Here is a 12,869-nt window from a genome sequence, read left to right as displayed (position 1 = left end):
TTGAATTGTCACCTGTGTTTCTGGTCTTTACATTAAGCCACTTCCACCACAAATTGTTGCTAAACAGGCACAGGTTGGCATATACAAATTCACCAGATTGCAGGAAATATAGTGACTGATGGTTTTCGGGGGAGGAGCCCCTTACCCCCTGCCTAATATCTGTTGAAATGTAACCTACGCCATTGACCCTAGTTATCCTTCGCATGAATGGATAGTGATCTCCATCCAATGCACGGAAGAGCAGACAATGAGATGGAGATTGTGCTGGTGACACAGCACAACGCAAGTGATGCAAGGGACAGAAAGGCCAACAAAAGGTCACAGGTGATTAGATAGCCAAGAGCTCTGTTGGCATCACCTCTGGCATCATTCGCCACTTAATCGCAATTATTCTTTTTCTCTATCTGCATTGTGGCCCCTAAAGGTCTTCGGTCTTATCTCTGGGGATGACGAAGAGGGCCGGTGAGTTGAGGTCCTTCTCTGAGATGCTGAGGCCTATATAAGGTTTGAGGCTGTCCAGAAAGAAACACACCTCAAACAATTTTCAGCCTTTGAGACACCTACAGCATCTTTTCACTCTCGCCATGTGGAAGGCAGCACTCTTGACCCTGGGCTTGCTGGTGGCATTGGTGGACAGGGTACGGTCCAATGAAGGCCACCCCTCTTTCTATGGGGTGAAACTGTGCGGAAGAGAATTCATTCGAGCTGTCATCTTTACCTGTGGTGGTTCTCGCTGGAGGAGAAGCTTGGGAGACTCAGGTAAGAGCGTGTGTGTGTGAACCTAAGGATGCGCCACATTTTCCTAGAAAACAGTCAAAGTGTATGATCAAAGACTTACCCTTGCTTTTTAGCAGCTCTTACTGGAGAAGACGCCTTTGACCCATGGAACACAAATGCCATCCCTCAACTTACCAGCGAGCAGGATCCTGCGGAGTCCCAAGCATGGAGAGATCAAGCATCGAATGTGGCATCTGTGGCAGCCGGATTCAGCCGCTCAGCTCGCTCGCCAATCTCAGAGGAGGTGCTGGAGGCTCTACGAAGTGCAGACAGGAAAGGACGGGATGTAGTGGTCGGTCTGTCCAACGCCTGCTGCAAGTGGGGCTGTAGCAAAAGTGAAATCAGTTCTCTGTGCTGAACCTTGTTGTTTTTTTTAAATATACACATTTCTTGTCAGTAATGCAGAGCTCTACTCCCCACTACTTTTCCTATGTGATTAGAATTCTTAAAAGTCCACATTCAACTCACTGTTCATGTGTTTACTATTGATATGGAAATGTTTCAGTGTTCTCAAAACTTGATCTATATGTTTAATAAAGCTTTGTGTACTTACGAAAGTCTCTGTTCCTCTTTCAAAAACCTCCCCAAAAACTAAAATGATGTTTCATGCTGTTAGAACACTTCCACTTTTCCAAAGCCTTGTTTCCGAAATAGTTTCAACAAGGATTTTGAAATCAAAGGAAGTGGTGGGGACTATGAATGCACAACACAGTGTGGTGTGACTCTGTGATACTACAGGGATAAGACACTGTATGTAAACATATTTACAAGGCACTGAAATCTTGTACCACAGACCTGCAACATACTGGCTCTGTGAAGCCTTTAATGTTGGACCTCGGTTGTTTATTTCAGTGTGCTTGTGGGAATGTGTTCATCCTCCTTTCAAAAATGAAATATCACAGCCATTTTTTGACACACTGTCATAAAAAGTACTTGAAGCTTCACAATGGTAGTTAAAGGTGTACTAGTGTTTTGTGCCCACGCCCTGTATCACTTCATACAGCTCTATTATGAATAGTTATATGACCTAATAATGTGAAGCTGACGCCATCTGGTGGTCAGAATTAAAACCAACACAAAGTGATGCATACTGCATAACATGTCTGTTTAGTAATTAGAAGTATGTGATGCATTTAAATTAATTAACGCAGTTTTAAGACATCAGCAAACACTGATACATACTGTTTGTAAACTCAGTGGCTCGGCTCTAAGCGGGTTACCTTGCCCGACGGTGAGTCTAGTACGGAAGCCGAACATGTTCAAACGGATCAGCCGGCTTGGTTGCAAGGCATGCAATCTCTGTCACATACCAGCTAGCACAGCAACCACACAGATCCACTGAGAGCAGAAGTTCACGTTCAGCGACGCAGATCGCAGTCATATTTGATTTAATGTTAGTTGTTATAGCGTAGCTGCACTGTTGTCTATAGAAATATAGATCTACCACATCGGAGTGACCAGGTAAAACCTTTCGCGGCACTTTCAATATGATGCTAGCTAGTCATGCTACTGGTAGCTGCCGGGGTTGATATGCGACTGCTCTGTTATGACTATTATCACGCTCCGTTTGCGCCGTCTTTGTTGCTTCGATTGAAAACACTACTTTGACAGCGCAGAGCGGCGTCCCGTTAGTTAGCGTGAGATGGCGTTTTGTAGCTGTTTTCGGTGTGGATGTTGTAGCTATGTGTTATGTATCATAGCGACGCTAAGCTAGCTCGCTATCTTGAATGAGCCAGACGTTTGCGCCTGTGCAGTCTGGGCCTTACGTGAAAAGAGGCTGGTTAGATCGCAGTTGATAGTTGGTGTGGCTACTTGTTCGTGTAACTGTAACTTAGTGAAGGTTACTTTCGGGTTTCATGTAACATAACAGCTAGCCAGAGAAGGAAAATGCTCACAAACATGAACGCGTTAACGACAGTGATTTTTCTAACGGTACATTGTCGACAAATATTTAGAAGAAATGTCTTAAAATTAAGACTGAAGTAGCCTATTGTGAGGTTACCGGTAGTATTTGACATGTTGCTGCTGTTAGCACATTTTGTTTGTTAGCCACATCTGTATTCGTTACTGCGTAGCTAACGTTACCACTACGTGATTTGACTTGTGACGTGCGGAGCGCTGAGGTCCGAGGTGGGGCTGTGAGTTATGTGCACTGCACTCTTCATAAACAGGTAATGTATGTTTGGTGTCTCGTAGGATGGAGTGGCAGCCAGATGAACAGGGTCTGCAGCAAGTGCTTCAGCTACTCAAGGACTCCCAGTCCCCAGACACAGCAACACAGAGAGCTGTGCAAGAAGTATCCTTAAATATGTACATGTAAATGTGTGTGTGTGTGTGTGTGTGTGTGTGTGTGTGTGTGTGTGTGTGTGTGAGTGAGATAATGAGAGCGAGAGACAAAGGTGTGAGATTTCGCTTCTGCCATGAGAGCCTGTGTGCCAAAGTGGATGGAAATGAAAGCTGACTGGGTGTGTTGTCGTGCGCCGCTTGTGATTGATTGTGATTGTGTATTAATTCAAATCTCAAACGGCAACACAAGGCATGTGTGAGTTTTTGCTGTGTTTGCATGGACGGTTGCTTTCCTTAACAGAGCCTGCAGAAACTGGAGCAACTTAACCAGTTTCCAGATTTCAACAACTATCTCATCTTTGTCCTCACAAGCCTCAAATCCGAGGGTACGTACATGCATATTAAAACTAAGGATACTAACAATAGAGCAGCATTGTCATATACTGAATAGCCGTCCTAACTTTGCTTGTCCCCTGCAAATGTTTCTGTATCTAATCTTTTCTTTCCAGTTTTTAAAATGTATTTATACTCTGCCTCTCTGCTGCCTTCCTTCTCAAGACGAGCCCACTCGCTCTCTCAGCGGTCTGATACTGAAGAACAATGTTAAGGCTCACTACCAGAACTTCCCTCCCAACGTGGCTGACTTCATCAAACGAGAATGCCTCAACAACATCGGGGACCCTTCGCCGCTTATCAGAGCTACGATCGGTGGGTGTTTGAGTGAGCGAGAGGGGATGGAGAAAGAGAGAGCAAAGTGTTGGTTGTAGTTTCTAGCCAGTGTGAGTCAGACTACTACAGTATGTAGGTGGTTGAATTTTTGCAGGTAATGTGGCTGCGTGGGAGCCAGCGCTGTATTTCAAAGATGTTTTAAATCATTGAATGCGATGGCGAGTTAACTTTATAGTTACTCCTAAATGTCAAGGCCGGATTTATCTTTGTGTAACTTTTTTATTATCTGTCATAAAGGTATTCTGATCACGACCATAGCCTCTAAAGGAGAGCTGCAGACCTGGCCCGAACTGTTGCCTCAGCTCTGTAATCTGCTCAATTCCGAGGACTATAACACCTGCGAGGTCAGGCTCGCCTGCCTGCACACACAAATAACTTTTTTTAATGTTAATGTAACGATCAGATTTCTGTCTTTTGCTTTCGTCTTTAACTTTCTTTCTTTAATGACTTCTCTCTCTGCCTTTCAGGGTTCATTTGGAGCGTTGCAGAAGATCTGCGAGGATTCATCGGAGCTGTTGGACAGTGATGCCCTGAACAGACCTCTCAACATCATGATCCCCAAATTCCTACAGTTTTTCAAGCACTGCAGCCCGAAGATCAGGTCAGTGAAACGCCAGTCTTGTTCTTTCTGACTCTAACTTTCCTGATCTAGATACACTTTATCTGTCCTCCTGAACTTTTCCACCTTGACTCTCCCTGTTAAAACCATCATCATAGATCCAACTCGTTTGTCTCTCTCTCAGGTCCCATGCTATAGCGTGTGTGAACCAGTTCATCATCGGTCGAGCTCAAGCTCTAATGGATAACATTGACACCTTTATTGAGGTGAGCACTACAGGATTATGTTTCTGTTGTCATTTCCATTGTTTTCAAACCTCCCTTCCTCACATGTAATTTCGTTGTAGTCAAAGGTCTCACCTTTAATGTCTTTCAGAGGTGGAATATGTAACAACATCTGTTCAAATTTTGTGTTTATGTCAAACACATCTTCTTCCATATTGACTCACTTTATCCAGCTGAATGCTACTTCTGTGCGATATTTGGTATCTGCAATGCACAAAGTTGTCTTTAAAGTCAGGCTGAGCCATCTTCTAAGCTTCTGCCGTTGCCATGGTAATGGACTTCCAAATCAGTATTCAAAGGAAGGAGACGTTGCAGCGGCTGCACAGAAAACAAGTCAAAATACTCATAAAGAGAGCAAGAAATGAAGCTCCTCTATGGGGTTTAAGTAGTCTGAAACCCCCTACACCCATCTCTTGATGTTGAAATTTTTGGGACAGCCCTACTATAATGTAAAAGAGGTTCACTGAACCCTGAAACCCTGTTCAGGTCCTTGTCAAGATGTAAATGTGTCACAAGCGATTGAAGTGCATGTCACATGGAGTTTGCTTCTGCTAACTCTCCTCTCCTGGCGTCTTTGGTATCCAGAGTCTGTTTGCGCTGGCTGGCGACGAGGACAGCGAAGTGCGGAAGAACGTGTGCCGAGCTCTGGTCATGCTGCTCGAAGTGCGCATTGACCGCCTCATCCCCCACATGCACAGCATCATCCAGGTGAGCATCGGAATCGATCTTACACACCACTTTACAAAGAAGGCCTGTGTGATTTTCCCTTCCTCTGTCTTCCTCCTTCCTCTGTCTCATCATTGCCTCCTTTTTTTGTCTGACACCAGTACATGCTACAGCGGACCCAGGACCCAGATGAGAATGTGGCTCTGGAGGCCTGTGAGTTCTGGCTGACTCTGGCTGAGCAGCCCATCTGTAAAGAGGCCCTGTCTGGCCACTTGGTCCAGTAAGTAACAGCTGGATAGTTGGAGAGGGTTAGGTTGATGACAAGGAAGTGAAAATCAAGTTTTGTATCAATTTAATCTGTGTAGTAATGTGGCTGTCTGTCTCTTTTTTTTCAGGCTGATACCTATCCTGGTAAATGGGATGAAATACTCTGAGATTGACATTATTCTTCTAAAGGTGAGCCCCCTCCCCTTAGATAAATCACTTGTTCCTCATTCAGACACCCTGTTTCTCTTCTTGTCTCCTCCTTTTTTTACCTGTGTCTGTTTTGCATTCACCTTTCTCTCTGTTGTCCTCCAGGGCGACGTTGAAGAGGATGAAGCCGTTCCAGACAGCGAGCAAGACATCAAGCCTCGCTTCCACAAGTCCCGCACCGTCACTCTGCAGCACGAAGGAGGGGAGGGCGAGGAGGGGGAGGACATCGATGACGATGAGGACGACGACGATGATACGTTGTCTGACTGGAACCTACGTAAGTTACAGACAGATATGCACTTCTTTCTCTTTAAGTGCATTCCTTGACTTTGAACATTTTCCCAAACATAATAACAAAGTATATTATTACAGTTTCACATTGTTTAATCCTGATGGTGGTTTCCCCCTCCAGGGAAGTGTTCAGCTGCAGCTCTGGACGTTCTTGCCAATGTGTTTCGCGAGGAGTTGCTCCCTCATCTCCTGCCCTTGCTCAAAGGCCTGCTTTTCCACCCTGACTGGGTCATCAAGGAGTCTGGCATCCTAGTGCTGGGGGCTATCGCTGAGGGTGAGACTCTGCACACACTGAATATTCATATATTTATTCCCTGAGATAAGGAACAGAACAGTAAGAAACAAAAAGCTCTATAGTTGCTGTAGGTTGATATTGTAACCTTTGGACTGAACCAGACTGGCAGTTTCCCCGTGTTGCCAGTCTTTCTGCTAACTTAAGCTAACTAGCTGCACGTGATAGCTTTATATCACATGTATAGATGTGAGAACTCTTGGCAAGAAAGCAAATAAACACATTTCCCAAAATGTTGCACCTTTCCTATCAAGATGTGTAAAACCTTTTCATCCTTCCAGGCTGTATGCAAGGTATGGTACCTTACTTGCCTGAGCTCATCCCCCACCTAATCCAGTGTTTGTGTGACAAGAAGGCTCTGGTCCGCTCCATCGCCTGCTGGACCCTTAGTCGATACGCTCACTGGGTGGTCAGCCAGCCCCCCGATGCTCACCTCAAGCCACTCATGACCGAGCTGCTCAAACGCATCCTGGATGGCAATAAGAGGGTACAGGAAGCAGCATGCAGGTACAGCTGTTCGTTTCTCCATATGTTCGTCTCTCCTATGTTTTTTCAGTTTTAATTCATGCAACCATCTAACCAATCTTGTTTATCCTACAGTGCGTTTGCCACCCTGGAGGAGGAGGCATGTACAGAGCTGGTGCCTTACTTGAGCTTCATCCTGGACACGCTGGTTTTTGCTTTTGGGAAATACCAGCACAAGAACCTGCTCATCCTCTACGATGCTATCGGAACACTGGCCGACTCCGTGGGACACCATCTCAACCAGCCTGTGAGCAAAACATTCACACACCTTTGGTATGTGTGTAACATTGAAATTGTGGTAAAGGAATGAATGAATCACAGTCTAAACACTTTTAGGAGTACATCCAGAAGCTGATGCCTCCGCTGATAGCCAAGTGGAACGAGCTGAAGGATGAAGACAAAGACCTCTTCCCTCTGCTCGAGTGTCTATCATCCGTTGCCACAGCGCTGCAGAGCGGCTTCCTCCCGTACTGTGAGCCCGTCTACCAGCGATGTGTCACACTGGTCCAGAAGACACTTGCTCAGGCCATGGTGAGTTGTGCACAATTGTCCAAAGAGGCAGTTTATGTGTCTGCTGCTTTACATACAAATGACACTCGATGGCATCACACCACTTTTGACCTTTTCTCTCCATCTTCTCTTCTGTGTGTCTCAGATGTACAGCCAGCAACCAGACCAGTACGAAGCGCCCGACAAGGACTTCATGATCGTGGCTCTGGATCTTTTAAGTGGCTTAGCTGAAGGACTCGGGGGCCACGTGGACACGCTTGTGGCCCGCAGTAATATCATGACTCTACTTTTCCAGTGCATGCAGGTGAGGAGAGCCCGTGTGTGCGCGTCAATGTGTTTACATTTTGTTATTACTCTCTTATATAGAAGTTTTCATTGTTATTGGATGAGTCCACCATACCTTGCTGGATTTAAATTGCTTGCACAATTCACAGGAAACGATTAGAGATTGTACAAAGTCTTTTTAAAATGCCTGCTCAAGGTTAGGAATATGTGTGAATTTCAATATATTCCTTGAAAAATGGTTACTTTTCCGCATAATCTGGTGTTTAATCTACACACTCACTCGTGTAAATCAAAAATTTTGTTTGTCTCCTGGAGTTGAGCATTAAATAACCATGATCAAAGCATATAATCAATGTTAATATGCACAGCTGGTAAAATAAACAAAGTGACATTACACATCGATTGCTGTGCTTATAAAGGAATTCTTTAAACTTTATTTTTCACAATTGCATTTTAAGGAAAAATTTAGAAGTGATGATGAAGGCTTCCAGAGTCTGCATGCATGTAGTGTTTGTAATGTAACTTATATACAGAGCTCTCTCTTTTCAGCTATAACCATCCTACAGTTGTGACAGAGCTGTATTTGTTACTGCTTATGCAAACTGAACATTTCCCTATCGTGCTGCTTCTCATTAAATTTGTTGGTGGCTTTTGTTGTGAAGCAGCTGCAGGAAGTGCACTGTATTAATCTAATATTTTAGTGCTGGCTGCCAGTGATCACTACAAACTGCATCAGCAAAACAAAACAAGTCATTCATCAATGCTTTTAGTGAGATGATCATTTTTATTTAAACTTCTTGCCAGACTAATGGAACAAGGAGAAGAGCCACAGTGAGCTGTTAGTTGTTCCACTGGGCAAATCTTGAGGTCTGCTGACGGTGTGTGTTCACATTTCTCTTTGCTTCTCTGTCTCTTTTGTCCCAGGATACGATGCCTGAAGTAAGACAGAGTTCATTTGCTCTTCTGGGTGACTTGACTAAGGCCTGCTTCCCTCATGTCAAACCGTGTATTGGTAATTATCTCATTGTCTCTTTCACATACACACACACTCACAGAACAAAAATAATGTTCCTCATCCCCCTCGTTTTTGTGCATCTCATGCCTTGGCCACACTGCACAACTTTCAAAGTCGTCAGATTGCTGTGTTGTTCACACTACACAACTTTCTGCCTTGTCGGGAGTCTTATAGTTGTTGTGCCTTCCACACTACATGACTGATCAGCGACCGGGGGTCACACATAACAAGATGTACATGCGAAAATGTGACACAGGAATGATGTGGAAAAACAAGGAAGAAAAGAAAAGAATATGGGTGAGAGGATGGAATCAGATATGCACGCAGCAAGGAGTGTTTTTGCACTGAAAACGTGAAACTGCCTGCTGGTATTGCGGTTCAGCAAGGACGAAACAATTACAAATGCTAAACAGCCTGTGTGTATGCATTCTGATTGAAACTATAAGCTATTATTGAGCTGTATGCTGCGGATGACAGCAGAAGAGAGAAATGAGAGGAGTGCGCTCGTTGGCTGTAGCTCGTACCTGGCTCCCCAACCCGTCTCTGACTCAGTCAGATATCTAGCCTGTCTGTCGGTGAGCTGCTCCCGAGCGCTGGGATCACGCCTTTAAACAGTTCACACGCACTGATCGTTGTTCATCTGTCTCTGATCTTTGTCTGCGATCAGGGCTAAAATCTTGACCCGTGAACTTGGCTCAATGTGATGATGACATTTTTTCTTATGTGTTTGTTCTGCAGCTGAATTCATGCCAATCCTCGGGACAAATCTAAACCCAGAGTTCATCTCTGTCTGCAACAATGCTACATGGGCCATAGGAGAGATTTGTATGCAGATGGGTGAGTTGCAGCAAATCTACTTATACATGATGCTGTGAAGTGCTTGTGCCGTTGAATATGAGATTTCTTGATGTGTGTGTCTGACTTTAACTCACTACTCAACAGGAGTGGAGATGCAGCCATATATTGCTATGGTCCTGAACCAGCTGGTTGAGATTATTAATCGACCCAACACTCCCAAGACCCTGCTCGAGAACACAGGTATCATGATTACGCACATATACTTTATTATACTTGTTTTTAGACAGATTTTGTAGTTATATTTTAGGAGTGACAGTTGAAAATCAGAGCAGAAAGAGCATTTAGTCATCCACATGGGAGAAAATAACGCAGTTAGCATCATGATACTATACACACTGTTCTAACAAAAGTCCTGTATCCTGTCTGTCCTTCTCCAGCCATTACCATTGGTCGACTGGGCTACGTGTGTCCTCAGGAGGTTGCTGCTATGTTGCCACAGTTTATCCGACCTTGGTGAGCAACTGTTAAATCTCTTTTTCTGAGTCTAACTCCCCGTGCTTTGACATCTTTGTGGTGGCATTTAACTAACAACATCTGCACACACACAGTCAGCATCGGCAGTTGTCATATATCACATGTTCAGGAGACTCCCTCTCATCCTCTGTGGTCTTGCCACATCACATGGTATCCCTTTTCTCTCCACTCTGCATGTAATTATTTTATCCAGACGTGCAAGATCCAGACTTTTGCGGCATGTTTTCCCCATCAGATAATAGACATTCCTTTCTTCTAGGATGTTTCTCACTTTTTCCAAAACCCTTGCATTTTTGTGTGGTCACATTGCTGCAGAGCACAATCACAGCATTAGAAGGACTGCAGTATTGACATTCTTCAAATATATTCCTGAAATGATTGGAATCAGCAAGTAATGACAATGAAACACTGAAGTCTGTGAGTTTTTCTCAATCTTAGAAAAAAGACAAATGTCCTTTCACACAGCAAGATCTTAGAAATCATTTATGTTATCTCACTTGTTCTAGTTTTGTAGATTAAAAAAATGTTCTCTCGTTGACTAGAAAAGAGAATGAATTCAGCTGTTAATTGATTAATAATTACATGCTGCAGGTGTACGTCTCTGCGGAACATCAGAGACAACGAGGAGAAAGACTCTGCCTTCCGCGGGATTTGCATGATGATTGGCGTGAACCCAGGAGGCGTGGTGCAGGTAAGACATTGTACAATGCAGGCTTTAAGTCTCTGCTTTCACAGTTTGTGTAATTGGCTGTAAGCCACAGACGTTTCAGGACTTGATGTACTTTTCAAACCTTCTTTCTCTTTGTTCAGGACTTCATCTTCTTCTGTGATGCAGTGGCCTCCTGGGTGAATCCTAAAGACGATTTGAGAGACATGTTCTACAAGGTGAGGGGCTCACTGGGTGACAGTGGTGTGTTGATAAGGAGTAGAAACAAAGTCCAGGTCATACTGAGGAGCAAGTTTTTTTGTTTATGCAACCAGTACCATCCAAAGGCTGATTTTAAGTCACCATGAAATCATCACACTCCTCCTGCTGTGTGAGTCATTCTGAAGTGTAGAGACCTTGGGCGATGCTGAGTGTGCTCATCTCAGTTTTCTGCTGTGAAGCTCAGCAACACAGACACTGCTCTTGTTCTGCAGAGAAATGAAGTGAACACACTCCCCCTTAGGAGTTTACCACATAAAGGACAAAATGCTCAGCGTGCAAATTTAGTGTCAAATTCACTGCAAAATCCACAGATGCATCTATATTTCTCTAATACTTCAATAATACTCCTTCAGGGGCATTTGAACAGGATGTTGACAGCAGGGTAAATCCATTGTAGGCCAAATTAACCAAGTGATCAACCCTCTTCTGTTCTAACTATCATTGTACTATTTCTGTTCCAGTTGACGTTGACTTTCACGTTTAAGTAAGCACCATCAGCGTTTTGAAACCGTTTTCTGGCCACAAAATGCTGCCACTGTTTAGCAATTAAACAGTGGGTACATTTGGATAATAAGTATGATGCAGATCAAATTCTACAGGCGCCGCTCAGTGCCCACTTTGCCCAGTTGTTATTTCAGCCTTGTGACAGTCAATCCAACACTCAGATGCAGGACTGATTTTGATAAAGGAACCGAAATGGGAACTGCTGAAGGAAACCATTAGGTCTGAATCATATGCAAAAAAAAAAAAGTATTATGTCGCGATTATTTTGGCAGATATTACAGTTGAGATATGAGTCAAGATTTTAGTGTGAGTGTTAATTGTTTCATTTCATTGTTTGTGGCTCCAGAGGAAGCTGCATGCTATCTTTAAAAACAAATTATCAAAATCGACACATTTTGAACCAGAGATATCACCTATTTTATTCCACACATTCTTTTAAAACCTGGTGCCTACTTTACCCACAATGCAATGGAGCTACTGAGTGAAATCCCTGGGGGCGATTTATCAGATTACATGCAGCTTTCTCTGGAGTCACAAAAGGCTTTATACTACTTTTTCACATGTGCGGTAGTACTCCCAAAGACCTGTAAACACACTTTAGTGTGTAAAATTGTTGGAGTTACCCTTTAAGATTCCTTGACGATGTGCCTGATATTGATTTCTGGGCTTGTCTTCTGCCCTTTCCTTGCAGATCCTGCACGGTTTTAAGGAGCAGGTCGGGGAGGAGAACTGGCAACAGTTCTCAGAGCAGTTCCCCCCACTGCTGAAGGAGAGACTGGCAGCGTGCTATGGCGTTTAGATTCTCTACACCCACCCAAGAGGTAACACCACACACACGGCCATTTAAACTCATTTCAAAGGTTTGTAAACAATCATACTGAAGTTTGTGTCCACTGTCCCATTTTCTCCGTCCTCCCAGGTGAGCCAGCAGGAGGAGGGTGAATGGGAAACTCATCCATCTGTGTATTGCACTGCCCAGATCTGGGGGGAGGGAGAGGGACGCAATTGGCCGCTCCCCCTGACGGACGGCCCCCACGCCCTATGTGTTTGTCCATAGAGGGAGGGTGGGCGGGTGGGAGGGAGGGACAGAGGGACACCTCTAGATTAACTAGGCAGGGACCCGACACAGAAAAACTAACTGGTAGGGACAGATAGAGAGGGACAGAGAGAAAGACATGAAGGAGAGACGGAGGAATAGATAAGTTGGTAAAGAGACGAGCACAGAGAAAGTTCAGGGGAAAGAGAGGGAGGGAAATCAGTGACGAGGCAGGGAAAAAGAGCGACAGAAAGGTCTGTTACTTGGCTGGGAGGACAGGGATAGTAGAGATTTTAACGGGATTCTTAAATGTAAGAGTAACCAATAGCTTGACCGACAGAGACAGACCAACGTACACAGACTCTCACACATACAC

General features: G+C 44.3%; 2 protein-coding genes across 2 annotated transcripts; both read left to right on the top strand.

Annotated features, from left to right (window-relative positions):
• Nucleotides 1-584: 584 nt before the first annotated feature.
• Nucleotides 585-1,135, top strand: rln3b (relaxin 3b). Its single transcript, XM_073477225.1, has 2 exons — nt 585-759; nt 852-1,135. Exons 1-2 carry the CDS (start codon nt 585-587, stop codon nt 1,133-1,135), a joined length of 459 nt encoding a protein of 152 aa, XP_073333326.1.
• A 952-nt stretch (nt 1,136-2,087) lies between these two features.
• Nucleotides 2,088-12,483, top strand: tnpo2b (transportin 2b). The gene is made up of 24 exons (XM_073478031.1): nt 2,088-2,238; nt 2,974-3,073; nt 3,374-3,449; nt 3,622-3,771; nt 4,030-4,136; nt 4,260-4,393; nt 4,536-4,617; nt 5,221-5,343; nt 5,463-5,581; nt 5,697-5,757; nt 5,881-6,052; nt 6,188-6,340; nt 6,640-6,865; nt 6,959-7,130; nt 7,220-7,414; nt 7,539-7,697; nt 8,603-8,690; nt 9,432-9,530; nt 9,636-9,731; nt 9,929-10,004; nt 10,617-10,716; nt 10,836-10,910; nt 12,149-12,278; nt 12,377-12,483. The coding sequence occupies exons 2-23, from the start codon at nt 2,975-2,977 to the stop codon at nt 12,254-12,256; spliced, it is 2,670 nt and encodes an 889-aa protein (XP_073334132.1). The 5' UTR covers nt 2,088-2,238; nt 2,974; the 3' UTR covers nt 12,257-12,278; nt 12,377-12,483.
• Nucleotides 12,484-12,869: the final 386 nt, after the last annotated feature.

This window comes from Pagrus major, chromosome 1 (genome assembly GCF_040436345.1).
Source record: "Pagrus major chromosome 1, Pma_NU_1.0".
NCBI lineage: Eukaryota > Metazoa > Chordata > Actinopteri > Spariformes > Sparidae > Pagrus > Pagrus major.
This window is presented reverse-complemented; position numbering and strand designations above follow the sequence as displayed.

Excerpts from the sequence above, each read along its gene's own strand:
- rln3b (XM_073477225.1), top strand. The coding sequence starts at position 585 with ATGTGGAAGGCAGCACTCTTGACCCTGGGCTTGCTGGTGGCATTGGTG. Across the intron at positions 760-851 it reads GAGAAGCTTGGGAGACTCAG|CAGCTCTTACTGGAGAAGAC; the intron begins GTAAGAGCGTGT and ends CTTGCTTTTTAG.
- tnpo2b (XM_073478031.1), top strand. The coding sequence starts at position 2,975 with ATGGAGTGGCAGCCAGATGAACAGGGTCTGCAGCAAGTGCTTCAGCTA. Across the intron at positions 6,053-6,187 it reads GTTGTCTGACTGGAACCTAC|GGAAGTGTTCAGCTGCAGCT; the intron begins GTAAGTTACAGA and ends TTCCCCCTCCAG. Across the intron at positions 10,005-10,616 it reads CCACAGTTTATCCGACCTTG|GTGTACGTCTCTGCGGAACA; the intron begins GTGAGCAACTGT and ends TACATGCTGCAG.